Source organism: Pleurodeles waltl, chromosome 2_1 (assembly GCF_031143425.1).
Source record: "Pleurodeles waltl isolate 20211129_DDA chromosome 2_1, aPleWal1.hap1.20221129, whole genome shotgun sequence".
NCBI lineage: Eukaryota > Metazoa > Chordata > Amphibia > Caudata > Salamandridae > Pleurodeles > Pleurodeles waltl.
The window spans coordinates 901,337,420-901,352,603 of NC_090438.1; the positions used below are offsets into that span (position 1 = coordinate 901,337,420).

At 45.3% G+C, this 15,184-nt stretch overlaps 1 protein-coding gene across 2 annotated transcripts in view; it reads right to left on the bottom strand.

The window, feature by feature from the left end:
* Positions 1-15,184, bottom strand: part of HIVEP1 (HIVEP zinc finger 1) — a 453,353-nt gene that overhangs the window by 11,072 nt on the left and 427,097 nt on the right. For both annotated transcript variants that reach the window (XM_069218827.1, XM_069218828.1), the window contains one exon: positions 3,982-4,481. In XM_069218827.1, the coding sequence (XP_069074928.1) occupies positions 3,982-4,481 (500 nt within the window). The remainder of the gene's footprint in view (positions 1-3,981; positions 4,482-15,184) is intronic.

Here is a 15,184-nt window from a genome sequence, read left to right on the forward strand (position 1 = left end):
GGATGGCGAGGGAGACGGTGTCAAACTCAGTGGACAGGTTCAGGAGGATGAGGGCTGCTGTTACCCCACGGTCCATGAGGGCTCTGACATCATCTGTGGCTGCCATCAGGGCTGTCTCGGAGCTGTGGTGAGCTCAAAAATCCAGAATGGGAAGGGTCTATCAGGTTGTGGTTTTCCAGGTGTTGGGCAACTTACTGGTTGACCGTTTCCTTGAGGACTTTTGCTGGATAGGGGAAACAGAGAGATGAGCTGGCAGTTCTTCAATTTGGCTGGGTTGACGGATGGTATTTTCAGGAGGGACCTCACTTCAATGTGCTTCCAGACCTCTGGAAAAAGGCCACGTGATGGAGGTATTCAGGATCTTCCTGAGCTTGTTGCTGATTGTCTTGCTTCTGAGGTTGAAGACGTGGTGGAGGCAAGAGAGTACAGAGTTCATGATGGAGAAAGTGTCTTGTGTGGTGAGAAGTTCTCAGTGGGTGAGAAGGTGTTTGGGGTTACTGTTTGTGCATGTGAGCTGGTTGATGCGGTTTGAATCAGAGGTCGGATGTGCAACGTTTTCGTGCACAGCCGAGATCTTGTTGTGGAAGACGTTCATGAGGTTGTCACACAGTTCCTGGGAGGGAGTAATGTCATTCTCTGTGGCTGCGGGATTGGTGTGAACTTCTTCACAATGGTGAAGAGTTCTTTGCTATGGTTTGTGCTGGCTTTGATGTGGTTAATAATAGCCACTAGTCTTTCTTTCCATTTTGTGTTTATATACAGTGCAAAGGTCCCCTTGTAAGAAGGCTCTATATAATTGCACCAGTGGGTTTGTGCACTTGGTAATTGGTTAAGTTCTTTATAACAGGTGGGTGTGTCATCATTATCTTTTCATTTGGATCTACTGCTGTCATTTTCTACTTGGATACTAGTCCCTTATTATTAAACATTAGTGTTATTAGGGTGGAACCAAGCCAGTCCGCAAGATGGATGCTTGTTGAAAGGGCTCTGCCAGCCGAACCAAAATCTGTTCACCATCCGCCAGTCAGCGGGCCAATACTTATCCCAAATCTGGTTGACGGACCGGGCACTTTGGCAGAGCTGCCTTTGTGTGCCCTGACAACCTCTTGACCAGCCTTGTGAGCAGTCTTCGGCCTGCCCGGGTGTGCCGGGTGGCCTTATTGCATTCTTGCGTGGAGTGAGCTTGCGGGAGTTGTTTCGCCCCAGGCACCTGGCGTGGAGACTGGAGCTCCTCTCTGCCCCTCCCTTTTGGCACTGGGGTGCCTTTTCAGCTGCAGTGGCCCAGGACTCGCAGATCAGACCACAGGCATCATTGACCGAGTCAGAGGGCAAGATTGAGTGGCATGGCTGTGAGGAGGGGCTGCTCCCACTGCTACACAGTCTTCCTCTACTCCATGTGGGAGCCTGCCCCAGTGCCGTCACGGGTGCCTGGGGCATGACGGACACCCTCCTAGATGGCTTTACAACCCTGCTCCCAGTGGTTGCTGACTGGGCCCTGCTGACCATGAGTGGCGCCATCTCACTGTGCCACCTCGCCTGCTAGCTAGTTGCCCACCTGCACTCCCTTTGCCATTACCTGCTGGGCCTGCCCTAGTGGCACTGCTGCATCGCTGCCTCTTCCTGCCTGCCGCTGGGGTGGCTGGCTTTTACTGCTGGGCCAGGAGGCCATGTGGATGTACGCCTGTATACAGACTACTAAGCCAGCTCTGGCATCTACGAGGCGCCTGGTGGCAACTGGGTCACTATCCTCCTAGACTGTAATCAAGCACTTGAAAGTATTCCTGGTTTACCAGTCCTGCTTGTGTCCCCTGGGATGGGCCCCCTCCTGGAACGTGGCTGGGCCCTAGTGAAGATCCTGTCCAGCAACTGCAATAGTTCTTCCAGCCCCCTCCCCCAATTTGGGCTGGATATTTGGAGTCTTGTCTCCAGTCCTGACATCTGTTGATTGTTCAGCGGCTCTCAAGCTCACTCCATATCCCGGTTCAGGAATCCTTGCAGGCGACCATTATGGGCAAATACGACGCCCGGCAACAGTAGCTCGCTTATGAGAGGAGGCACCCCATGTGCCTGGCAGGGCAGAAGGCCCTAGATTGGAGCAGTCAGGCAGACATGAAGAAGACCCTTTATTAAATTCCAACGTCAAGTAACTCCGGATGCAGGTGAAATCAAGCCTGAAGACCATACACTCCAAGTTGGATTTCCTCACCTGGCCACTAGACCATATGAAGCCGGTCGGCATACACAAAGGAAGACTGGATCACCTGGAAAATCATGTTTCTAATGTTGATGATCTACAGGCGGACACCAAGGAGCACCTGCTGAAAATTGACAAGGTTCTGGAGATTATCAAGGCTAATAACAAAGATCTTGAAGCGTGTTCAAGGCACAACAATCACTGCATTCCTGGCCTCCCAGAATCGACCACTATCACCAAGCTGGAAGCCTCTGTGGAAATCTTGTTGTGCAAGTTCTTTGGAGATTCACTCTCCTGTCTTCTTGGTAGAGCGAGCTCACAGGTTGCTGGGGCTGCGTCTTCCTCCTGGGGCCCAGGCATGACCTATAGTGGCACTATTGCTCAACTACAGGGACTGCAACACTGTGCTAAGACTTGCACAAGAAAAGCGCTCCATAGCCTATCAAGGGATCAAACTCTCCCTTTATCTGGACTTCACTCAGTCAGTGCATGCAGCCCGTCAAGAGTTTCTCTAGGCCAAACGACTTCTGCAAAAAAGAGGAGATACCCTACGCCTTACTGTATCCTGCTCCACACCTCCTCTGAGGGGAAACCACATTTCTTCTATGATGCAAACCTGTCTTGAAATCTGCCAAGCACATCTCTGCAAACCAACCGTCACTGCGGGGTTCCCCTTGAGGACAGCCTACAAAACCCCTTGATGACAATGACTAACCTTGGGATGCCTGGGGCTCCTGTGGCCTCCCTGTGCATCTGCTGTGAACACTGCTTGGATTGACCTGCTTCATCTCTGACTGGCCGGCTGGTCGGGGGCTGCAGGTTGGGTCCCCACAGCTGTGGTCCTCCTCCCAGAAACACTTTAATCTGCATTTTTTCCGCTGACAGTCAACTTTGTGCTTGTCACCTATTCAGACACCCTTTCTGTGCTTGACGGGGGTCTATGCCTGGTCTTTCCTTCCATGCACAGGGAGGATTCCTGCATTTATTACACTTTTCTCATTGCACAGTTTGGTTAAGGGGTGGGTATGGAATACTCAACCGGCTTGTATGGAGTGGGAGGTTTTGGAAGGGTGTTCTATGGGGTTCTATCTTGTTCTGGATTTCCCTTCTTAGGTCCCTTGCACGGATAACTAGCCCTCACTTGCTCACTGTGTTGGGCTACCCCTTTGCCTTGCCACCAGTCCCCTTCTGTACACTTTTTACATGGTAACATGACCCTCACCAAATGCTTAATGTGGAATAGCCAAGGTCTTAACCGAAGAAAAGCCAGTCTGATCCACATGTACCTCGACGGACACCAAATGATATTTGCTTTTCCTATAAGCTCCACCTCACTCAGCTTACGGCACCCGTTTTTCACATATGCTGGTACATAGACACTCTTCTTTTAGTTGTTGAACCGTGTCGAAGAGAAACTCTACTAGGGCACTATGAGAACACACACAAATCTCAGTGGATACCTACAAACAACACAAGGGTGTAAAATGTTCTTTGCTGATTTAAAAATGCAGTGGTAAGAGGCAACACATGAGCTCAAACAACAACCATAGCCAGTTCCTATACCAACTGTGAGTAAACAAATTGCTATCAATAAACAGCCCATTCAAGAAACCAAATTCACCTACCTTTCAAGAAGTTTCCGTACCACTTTTAACTGGGCTCTTTGTCTACTACCCACACTAATCTACATAAAAATATAGAGCCAAGCAGCATATGCATATCATCTTATGCCTATTTTCTGAAGACCGTTTACCCAACTGCAGAAACATAAAAAATGTGTACCTTACCTTTATTGCAGCTGAGCTTTTTGGTGTTGGTAATGTCTCCAAATCATCTACGTCTGGGGAATCAATAGACATCCGATGGCACGGAGATTTGGGGGGCGCCTCTAAAGTTTGAGCACCATTTGCATCGGTGCCCGTCTCTGGCAGACAGCTCTTGTTTGTCTCTTGCTGAACAGCCACTTGCAGACCACTTTCCTTGCGTCCGGGTGTCGTACTAAGTGCAGTCATTTTGGTGAGCAGAGCTTTTGGCAGCACATCCATGGAGTCAGCACGAGATAAGTAGCCTGGTACCCGGAGCTCTTCATCTGCACTAGACGTCTCGTGTTGGCTATTTCTGTAAGGCAGGTGCTGGGGACTAGCAGTAACAGAAGGTGTGGTTGACAGCACAGACTCCGCCTGACTGTCCTCGTCCTCATCATCGTTGTCATTGTCATCCTCGTCTTGACCATCTGAATCATCCACATCAAATCCTGGCTTATCACAGCCAAACCGAGGTCTCTCACCTGGGTGATGAAAACCAATAAAGTATTACAGATGCTACAGCGCAGTTACATGGTTTATTCAACTCTTAACTATTGTTCAGGTGTCACATTTTCTGTGAAGGCAACTAATCACCACTATATATATATGTATACAAAACACCACAGCAACACAACAGATCACTTGTTAAGTGGTACATCCGATTAAGGTGAAAAAGTTAAGGACATCATATAGTCGTGCACATTACATCTTGATTCAGCAGATCAGAGCAGAAAAAGGAGGGCAGGGTTTGGAAGAGCACTACATTAAGAATCACTAAGTGATTTTTGTGAATCCTTAGTGCATGCCACAGTCTTTTTTGATTGGTAAATTCCCCTAATAGTTCTTGTGGCACCAAATACAACATGGGAAAGGACATTCATTCTTTGCGCTACTTAGGAGTACAAATTATTTTAAGAAAAGAGAGCAATGTTTTTATCACAAAGTGCCACTTCAGAAGAGATGGGTGGACGGGAGTGGCAGATCATGTTGGGTTGTGTTGATGTTGTGATAAGTATTTTTAGATTAAATAGTGTGGTCTCCCCACCTTATGTCAAGGAGATACTGAGGGAAACAAACACTGCAATGTCAAGAAGTTCGGCTGGATTTAGGTTTTATTTATTGTATTGCGAGAACATGTAATATAAACGAAAAAGGTGAAATTTCAAAAATAAACGACTAGCCGTGCAGCAAAGGCACACCGACCCTGGCACATAGGTGTGTACTTCTTTTCAAGCAGCTGTGCTCATGTGATCATGCAAAATGTCTTTATTCGCACTATAAGGTACTCAAAGGATTAAGTGGGCTAACCCAGTGCTGGATGTTGTAATAGGTGGAAGCAAAATGTGAATTACACTTGAGCAGACCTACGGATGAAGACAGCTGACTGAAAGGCCATTTATGTAAGAATAACAGTCTCAAAGGAGTGTTAGTCATACACGGCTGTGGGCGAGGAACAGCGACAAACGACATCAGACCCTTAACAAATGTGTGACTACAGGGTGACACTCCTGCTCTGGGTTAGAAATGTCCTAAGTAGATGACTGGAGAAGGTTTCTGCGTCAACAAAACATACAAAAGTAAGGTGTGTGTCTGATGCATAACTAACAGTTTTTTGAGACAGTACTAACACTGACTCGGTGAATTAGCTAGAGACGGAGAGAACTCATAGTTCTAACTAAGGCCTTCGATCCAAGAGGCGCAGTAGTTAATGGACAAAATATGATGACAAATAACCGAGTGGACAAATAACTGAGCGAAGGAATCGTGATAACGCCCAGAGACCATCCACATATTTTTAATCTTATCTAAGGAACTCTTAAATAGAGACGGAACAGATTGGGCATTCCTGAAGGTAGACTAAAAATGTTCAATCTTTAAGTGTGATATATTTTTTTTTGCACCCTACCCATGCCTCAACTAAACTCTTAGCAATTGCATATACTATTGTGGCCCCTGAAGGTATGCAGTCTTGGCTGAGCTTGGAATTGCTGGAACATACTGCACTGGGAGGAATGGCGTCACCAGACGGTGTCAAAGGGTCTTCGGCAGATGATGCAAGCAAAGGAGTGCAATTAGCCTCCCTCTATCACAAACAGCTAAGCTAATAATCACTATCTCATAACTATGCTGAGGGCTTACTGTGAGAGGACAGCACGTGGCCTCTTCTTGGGTTAGCCATTACTTTTCCCCTGCCTAGTTTTTCCCCCACCACCATGGAACTGCCCAAGGCAGAAAATGCTTATAACTGTGAAGCTTCCAATGCAACGAGTGCCTGCAGGGACTTGGCATGGAGCTTATACCTTTCTGCTTTGATAAATGTCTCACTTCCCAGAAGACAGTTCTGCTCTAGATCATACATGACCTTGCTGTGATGTTTAGACTACTGAAGAGGGATAGCAGGAAAGACAACGACTGGAGTGCTGGGTGAAGTGTTCAGAAGAGCTACATGGGGAAACAGACCTGGTCTGGGCACTTCCTCCTGAACTAGGTCCATGAAGGCCAGTCTAGAAGAGATTCCTGAGCAGGGATCCTCTTGAGAGGGGCTTTAGAAGAAAGAAACAATTGAGCCCTCTCTCTGGTCCTTAGGTCAAGAAGCCAAGAGTGCAAATGCTGCCATAAGCTTTCATTGGGTACTTAAGTCTACTATCTGTGCACTGGTATCATTAATCATTCTTGCTTACACGCAGGACAGCACCTACTTACACAGGGTGAGAGAAATGACAGGTGAAGCAGCTAAATCCCTGTCCCACTTTCCCACCGTTGACCCTTGGGCCTCACATACTGTGTGCCCGAAATTTAGAACAATGGTGTGTGTGGTGGGGTGGAGTAAAAATCATGCCACTATCACAGCCTTTCTATATTTCTCTAAATCTTTAAAGATAGTGCATTCTGGATTCTATATAATACGCATCACTTCACTTTTAAACGTTGCTGCAGACCTTAAACAAAAGTTCTAATGTATAAATGATCTATGTGCCAAATCTCCTTGCAGTAAGAAAGGAGATACATGTGTAGCATCACATAAGTCATGAGAAAGGGGTCCGCTTGGAGTACAACCATGTCTAGTGTTTCTTACAGCCTCTTTTGTCAAGTTGCAATGCCTAGAGGCTGGTACTTTTAGAATTCTCATAAAATGTACCTCATCTAAAGAAAAAAAAAACAGTATGTGTATGTACTAATAAGTTAGTTCAAGGCGCTTGTGTGATGCTGCTTTGCACACAGAATACCTCAGGCCAGGTGCTCTGCCACAAAGAAAGGGCAGCTAGCTCCATAGTATTTTGCAACACACACAGCAGCAACCTTGCAGAGAGGCCACTGTTGGGCTTTTTTAGCCCGTTAATTGTCTTAAGCCTCATAATGCTCTTTTGGCTCGGGGCATAATTGTGAAGATTTTAATTCAACTCAGTTAATGTCCTCTGTGGGTGTTGTTAACTACTGTTTTGGGGTATTCATTTTCTTAACCATTTTCGTAACCACACAATAAGTTATTCTCGCAGTTTCTTTGTATACCAAACGTATTTCACTTGTTCTAAAAATAAAAAAGGAAAATAAAACAAAGCAGGTAGGTCTTATTCTATAAACTAATATAGACATCATAATCATCTGCACTTGGAAGATGCTGGCGGGCTTGCAGTCACCAGAGTTTGCTGAGAGGGCCGAGGAAACCCGCCGCCTTTCTCGCATAATTCAGCGCTGCTTCGGTGTTGTCAGCACACAGCCTGTGACAAATTTCACTCCTCTGTCCTTTTCTTCCCTCCAGCGGCACAGCTGCCCCGTTTGTGAACAAAACTAATCTTTTACACAATAATCCCTCTTTTGATCCAGTGTCAGGAGTGAAACTAAATAGGATGTGGGTTTTAGGGTGACTGCAAGGAGGGGGGCTCGTGGAGCACAGTCCCACCCCTTGGTACATGTGACAGGACATCTTTAAAATACTTTTTACTGCGAGGAAAAATGCACAGGCAAGAAAGGAGCTTAAAAATCATCAGGCCAATCTCCCTGGACCTCCTCCCTCTGCTAGGCAGGAAGCTACTCTTCATTCAAGCCTTGGGAAGCACCAGTGTTTTAAATGGAAATATAGTAGTTTAGGTACTAACTCTTGGGAGTACCACTTTGCTTCTGAGAAGTGCCAGTACTCTCCCTCTAAATGTATGGCAGTAGCAGTTACAGTGACAACTCCTCTACCATGGTGGAGAAGTGTCTGCCCCCACCCCCGCTGGCAGCAGCAGCTGCAAAACGTTTACTATAAAACAATGCTAAACTACATTTTCTACTGCTTTATAGTAAAAGGGGCGGGCCATGGGGCTGTGACGAGCACGAAGGGGGAGTGCACAGCACTCCGTTCAGTGCGCATGTATTTTTGGACGCATGAGCACTGGGCTCTCTCCAACCTGGCACTGTGTTGCCGGGTTGGAGAGAGCAGGCAGAGACTTTCACTCTGCCCTGGAGAGCCCTAGCTGGGCGCTCCGGCCAATCCAAACTCTTCTCTCATGCTGCCAGCAGCATGAAAGCAGCGTTAGGATTGGACACAGGACAAGCTCGGAGCCTGTGCCTGCAGTGGAGAACTGCAGTGGATCAGAGTGGCGCGACGAAAAAAAAAAATGTATTAGCTTTTTTTTTTTGTCTTCTTCCCCACCCTCCCTTATGCAGGTACTTCCCTTTCAAGTGAAAGAAGTGCAAGAAAGTACCTGCACATTTAAAGCACTGTGGCAACACAGATGGTTGGGGGAAATAAGTGTGAAAATGAGTCCATCCTCATAGATTGTATTGGTTCCAGCATGATTTCCACGATTACCAGGATAAGCATTCCTCTCCATATGGTCACATGCAAATAGTTCAACGTCTGATGGCCCCATTCTCGTGAAGCACAGCAATCACCTTAAGAGCCAGTTAACAAAAACATTGTTTTCTCTGCAACCTTTGAGACGGGTTTTGACGTTTCGTACCACCCAGTGCAATATGATTTGATAAAGATAAACGGCCGAGTTTACCCACCCAGGATTTGATTCGCAACTTACCGGTCACACTTGGGAGATGCAAGAAACAGGTGCTAGGTGTTTTCTGACTGCAGATAAGGTGTGCCCACAACAAAACTGACTTAAACAATTTTGCACACCTACATTTACCTTTGGTGCACCAAATAAACACTGTGCACATATATTCCGAATCTTCACTCAAAATGAAGACTGACAGAATTTGACCTCTACGAAGTTCATTAGAAAATGTGGATATTTCGCCAACATGGTGAAATTTCCTCATTTACAAAGAGGGAGCTTGGCCTTTGTAGGAATTTCTGGGTTCAAACCTACAAACTGAACTTGGGTCCGACCGTCCGACATAAAAACACAGTGCACAAATTTACACAATCCTCATTCTGAGAATCATAACTGTCAGAATGTTGCATGTACAAAGACAGGGTGACTTTATTTGGAAAGCCAAAAACCGGGACATCTAGCAAACACAGAAGTCAGACTACAATTTTACATCGGCTATGGGGGGCAGAATGACATGGCACTGCTCATCAACAGAGAAATACAAATAAGAAGGCGCTGAGGGAATACCTGTTCATTAATAGCTTTCTTATAACAGCGAGGACACAGAACGGATTAACATAAGTATTTTCCCTTAAACTCAGAAGTCTTCATGACAACCAGGGACACAACAGAAATTAAGAAAGGCGGGATGACGGTGCAGATGGGGAAACTACCTTCACTCACATATATATCGATTAACTTGCCACACACATGCCAACAACTCATGATGGCGATTCTATATTGGTTGTTATGGAAATTATATTTAGACTAACCTGGAATTAAAGTATTCTTCCTCACTGTCACTCACAGCCAATTACTCCCTGTAGTGAGGGTAGTGTAGGGCAGGAGAGTACATAAGCAAAGGCCAGTGAGAAACACCCTCCAGAAGACTCAGATCAACTGACAGGAGGGAAGCGGCTTCACTCTGGTGCAAAGCTCCCATCATTTTGACATGACCTGGTACAACCATGTTTGAAGGATCCAGCTCCAACACGCATGAAAGAGAGGTCCAAGGTCAAAACACTTAAGAGCAAGCATCAGATTATCAAATCCCCCTGAAGCAAGAAGGGAAAAAAACACAATCTGGTGGGGGCAATGAGGCTGGTACAGAGTTTTTTTTTAATTTTATTTTATTTTTTTAACCAAACAACTGTTTCAATTGTGTGGGTTTGATTAGGAATTTACAATAAAGGAGTTTGATTCTTGTGGTGGCATTACCTCTGAGTGCTATGTATGAGGCGTGTTAGTATTTAAGTTGCAACATTAAACAAAGGCTACAGGTAAAAAGTGCCTGTGCTTCCGCGTGTTTCAGTTCTACATTTAAGTGATCGAGTATTTACTACGAAGTAGTTGTGTTTTGCTTGCAGTTCTGCACACTGGAGTTTCGATGTCACAATAGGCAATGCTTGGCAATCTTTATCTAAGCAGCAAGGACCATGGAGGAAGGCATTTAATGGTTGTGCGAGACCAGATCTGGTGTGATAAATCAGGTAATAATTTCGATGCAAAACGCGGGGCATACTGGGAGCCTGCTAATTTGCATTATTGCAAACGAGCCATGGTGAAATTTGCACCCGATTCAGAGTTTTCACATCTAAGGAATAGCGTGCCAATAGCATGTTAGTCACAATTTTCTGGTGTGCAAACAGTACGTATGGACGCTTTGTTTGCACAATTCACTGCAGGCAAATTCTAGAGGCATTATCTGCCATTTGCACACACACACTGTAATCCAGATTTTGTCACAAACTGGAATTTGAACCAAAATGGGATTAGCCGCCAAATCGTGGCTTGAAGCCTTTCAAGGAATCAATGACGTGAAAATGCCTCACTGGGAAGTAAACACTGCTAATATGCATCTTGATGCGCCGATCAAGGAAGAAAAATGAACCAGACTGAAGCCACGTGCTTTGTTTCTGTTTCAACGGCACCTTTGCAACTTCAAATATGGGCTTCTTCTGCAGTTAACGGCACTGCTCTTTCCCCTCAGTCTCAGACTTGTAGAGCTTGGATTTCGTGAATCCTTAACATGCCTGTTGGGCAGAAGATGGCAAAAAGCATACTGGTGCAAGAAAACAGTGGCAGCCGTACCTCACCTCGAGATAGGCAGGGTACAGGTTATTGTGCAGACCTTTATGTGCTGCGCTACTGTGCCACAGTAGTTTTAAGGAGCTTATGAGAACTTCAAGATACACTAATACACACTCCACGCTCTTCACGACAACAGGCTTGAGTTGAAAGCCTGTTCAACACAAATCAGAGCTCCAAAGTTTGCTGTTGCCATGTGTGAGTAGCTCACCGAGTTCAGTTTATGCTCTGATACTTGTAGTCCTACTGACCCCTGACGCCTCAGAGCTCTGAAAAGTTAGTCTCTCTTTTCAGTGACTTTGACGATTCACTCATGTCAATGTAGATTCGTACTGATGCCACAGACAGGCCTAACTACTGGTAAAAACAACTAACCAGTGTTGATTGTAGAGCACCTCTTTTAGCCTACCGACTTGTCCACATTACTCATGAAATAACACAGTGGAAGTGATGCAATCAATGGCACCCCACACAAATACTGCTTTACAGTGCCATCGGTGGACTTGATGCTTATTGCATGTCAAAAAACAAGCACCTCACACCTGCACACAGGACTCTCTAAAGTAAAGCAGTGCGTTGGACACAGGAGTTTGTGACTCATTGCCATTTCACATTACTTTTGGATTTACAGACCACAAGTTCCCTTGGCGTGAAAAAATGTAGGTAGTGGTACATGCTCAAGGCAGCTTGGTACAACAGATCCAGATCCGAGAAACTGGTGGCATTGGGAATGATCTTTTCAACCAGTGTATATTTGTTCGGCGCACACTTCGAGGTTTTCAGGCCTCCGTCTCTCGATTAAATTACCTGAATTATTTCTGCATTAGATCTCTGAGACAGTCACCCCCTTAGCCATACCTATGCCTATTTATAAGTACATTGGTTCTGTCATCCTTGTTTGGGAAAACAACTCACCTCTTGAGCAACCAATATAATGCCAGCATATTGTGTAGTGATTCTGATACCTAGATCTTCCGCCAATACGCGATGAACTAACTAAAGTCAGCATAAGGGGAGGATGCAGAATGCAAGCTGCACATTCCAGAATGAGAATGAGAATGAGCTATTCGCTCATGGGCATTCATCACTGTTTATTGATAGCATCAGGTCAGTACTATTAAAACAGCAACCTGAGATAGCAGTGGTCTGCTCGACTGGGGTGTTTCCCCATGTAGGAACAAAGCTGCTACAGTCCAGAATTGAGCAGAAAATATAACTATCGTTTGGGTATAGACTACCTGCAATTTGCATGTGTCTGGCTCCCATCTTCAGAAACATTACATTGCAACTACCCCCGCCTCTGTACAATAATCCTGGATGTGGCTGCCTCAAACACTATCAGAGCTATATGGATCTTTCCACATGCAGTACCTATTTTAAAATGTGCACACTTTCACCTGAGTCTTAGCAGCATCTAGCCCTTTCAAAGATCACTGAGTCAATATATCATGGTTCTCTGCCTCTAAGTTGGAAAGGAACACCTCTCACGTGTCTCTATACTTACCTAGTCATTTCATACGAAGGGGCAGGTATCAAACACACCATCTCCTCGTGCCACCCTCTTTACTGGATCTGATGAGCACACGTAGGCTTGGCATAGAAACTTGAATACTTCTCCAACCCAATGACCCCCTGCTAGAGCCCTTTTCGGAGTGGGGGCACATGGAAGAAGGGTTTACTGAGCTACCATGGAGTGGCAGAGACTCAGAACCCATGCAAACAAACAATAAGTGCAACAAGTGGACGCCCTGCCCAAAGGTTTTCTTGTTAATAAACAAGAAGTACTTTAGTACGTCACAGCATAACATGCTACATGAGAAAACAAAGCAATACCGGGATAAACACTACCGAATCTTCATGTTTCACTACACAGAAAATCAAAATGTCCTGGAAGTAAGCACTGGTGCATGATCACTATGATTAAGTTGAGCAATTTTCCTGTATTGTGTGACCCACAGATCAGTCAGTAATCTTTGTTTGTGCAGCTATTCTATGCAGGCTGCAGTTATATGTCCATGAAAATCTGTTTAGCCAAATTAAAAGTCAACGTGTCTCAAGAGTTAGTGCTAACTCATGTGGCGCATATGGCGATTGCAAGCATGGGAGCAACTTTTGTCCACACTGGAAGAGCAGTCACTCCTGTGGTCACCACAGCTCATTTGGGCCACTCCTCCTCCTTCTCTCTGTATCAGACAGACTCTGGACAAGCGGTTCCAGCTCTAGTGGAAAAGTGGGATTAGGAGTGGTAAAGGCAAAGTCAACACTGTTCTGTAGCAGTCCTTGGTCCGGGTGCAATGGTGGTGGTCCGGGTGCAATGGTGGTGGTCGGGTGCAATGGTGGTGGTATTTGTAAACTTGGTCTTTGCTTGGAGAGTGAAACCAGGAGTCCCTTAGGTTCATACAGGTTGCCTCCAGACATGCTCCCTTGGCAATCTGCTTTTCTTCTGAAACACTCATCTCTCTGGACTCAGTAGCTGGGCTTTTTCTCCAAGGGGACAGCTGCTGTGGAACAATGCGCTTCCCTCTATCTTCTCTGCAGAAAAGCGGGATCCCTAGTTTCAAAGTCCACAGCTCTTCAAGCAAGATGTGCATACTTCAGGCAATGTCGCCTCTCTTGCAGGTCAATGACAATTGGGAATCCTGGCCCAGGATTCACAGCATCCACAGAAGCAGCTTGGATACTGGAATCAACAAGGAAAGTATATGTCCCACATGATTTCCAGACAGGGGATGAACATCTACAGTTCAGGATATGATTTGTGGTGGTTCCATTTCATAAAGTCATAATCTTTCTACAATGCAGACACATTCTTTGAATAAAGAAATGGTTCACACAATAGATAGTGGCAATGCTGGTTCCAAGTAGGAGTACCCATAATACATGTGAACTAAGTATGAAGCTCTGTACCTGGATGTCATTAGCCTTCCTAGAAGAGGCATTCAAGGGAAGAGAAAAGGCCCAGGATCTGACTAGAAATGTTTCTCCCTTTAGCAACTGAATTTGCTGACTTACTCCTTCACCATCTTCCAAACGGAAAGTTTTCAGGAAGTATCCGCAATTCCCAGTTAGACATGCAAGTAGAACTTCACATAAGTGGGCATGTAGGCACTGCATGCTTACTTTGAACAGGTCAAAAAGTACTGTCCAAAACTATGGATTCAAAAGCAGTATATTGCCACCACCGGTCACTGTCCCAGAGACTTGTGGCAACTGGAGAGTACAATTTTGATGCCCCTCCTTAACCTCTGACCCAGCTGCTGGGTCTCATTGTCAATTTCAGGCTTAGGCCTTAGCACACACATAGGATTTCATGTATGGTGTGCCTAAAGAAAGCCAGGATACAAGTCCCACTTGCAGGCAGAGTGAGTGGGAGCACATCCATTACCATGCTGGGGAAATTCCCATTGCAACACCCCCTAACTGGGAAGGCAATATTAAACACTATGGTCTACCTGCACACACATGGCAGATGTATTAACATGTCTCACAAAACGTGGACCAGAACTTGGCAGACAAAGACAAGTAAGGGGTTAAAAAGCATAGATTGTGTGTGGGGAGAAGGGCATCCAAACATATTCACACTAGTCCTGAATGAAACACCTCGAGGAGATAACATGACAATTCTATTTAACATCAGTGACAACATGTAACATGCAGTGAAACAAACTTTAGTGAATAATACTTTCTGTTGGAGGGTAAAATACTCATTTGGTCTCAAAAGTCGACATTGCATGAAGTTTAGAGAGAAACATTTATGCCTTTTCCAGTGCTTCCAGATATTTTCTTAGGGACAGTTGGTCCATAAAGACCAATCTTAAGCTAATTTAGTAAGAACATTTAAAAACAAAAATGTGTTACAAATTACTTCCATGAATTTTGCATCAAGGTGAAGTAGTGTTTTGCAGCAAATTAATATTTTAGAGTTAAGTCAGGTTCTCGAGATGTTTGATGACTTTTCAGCAATGCTTATGAACTGTAGTGCTAGCAGATGGGTGGGGGCTCTTTGGCACATTGAAATTTAAGTTTCTCACAATTAAAAGTCGTAAGAGTCATAAGTAAGACGG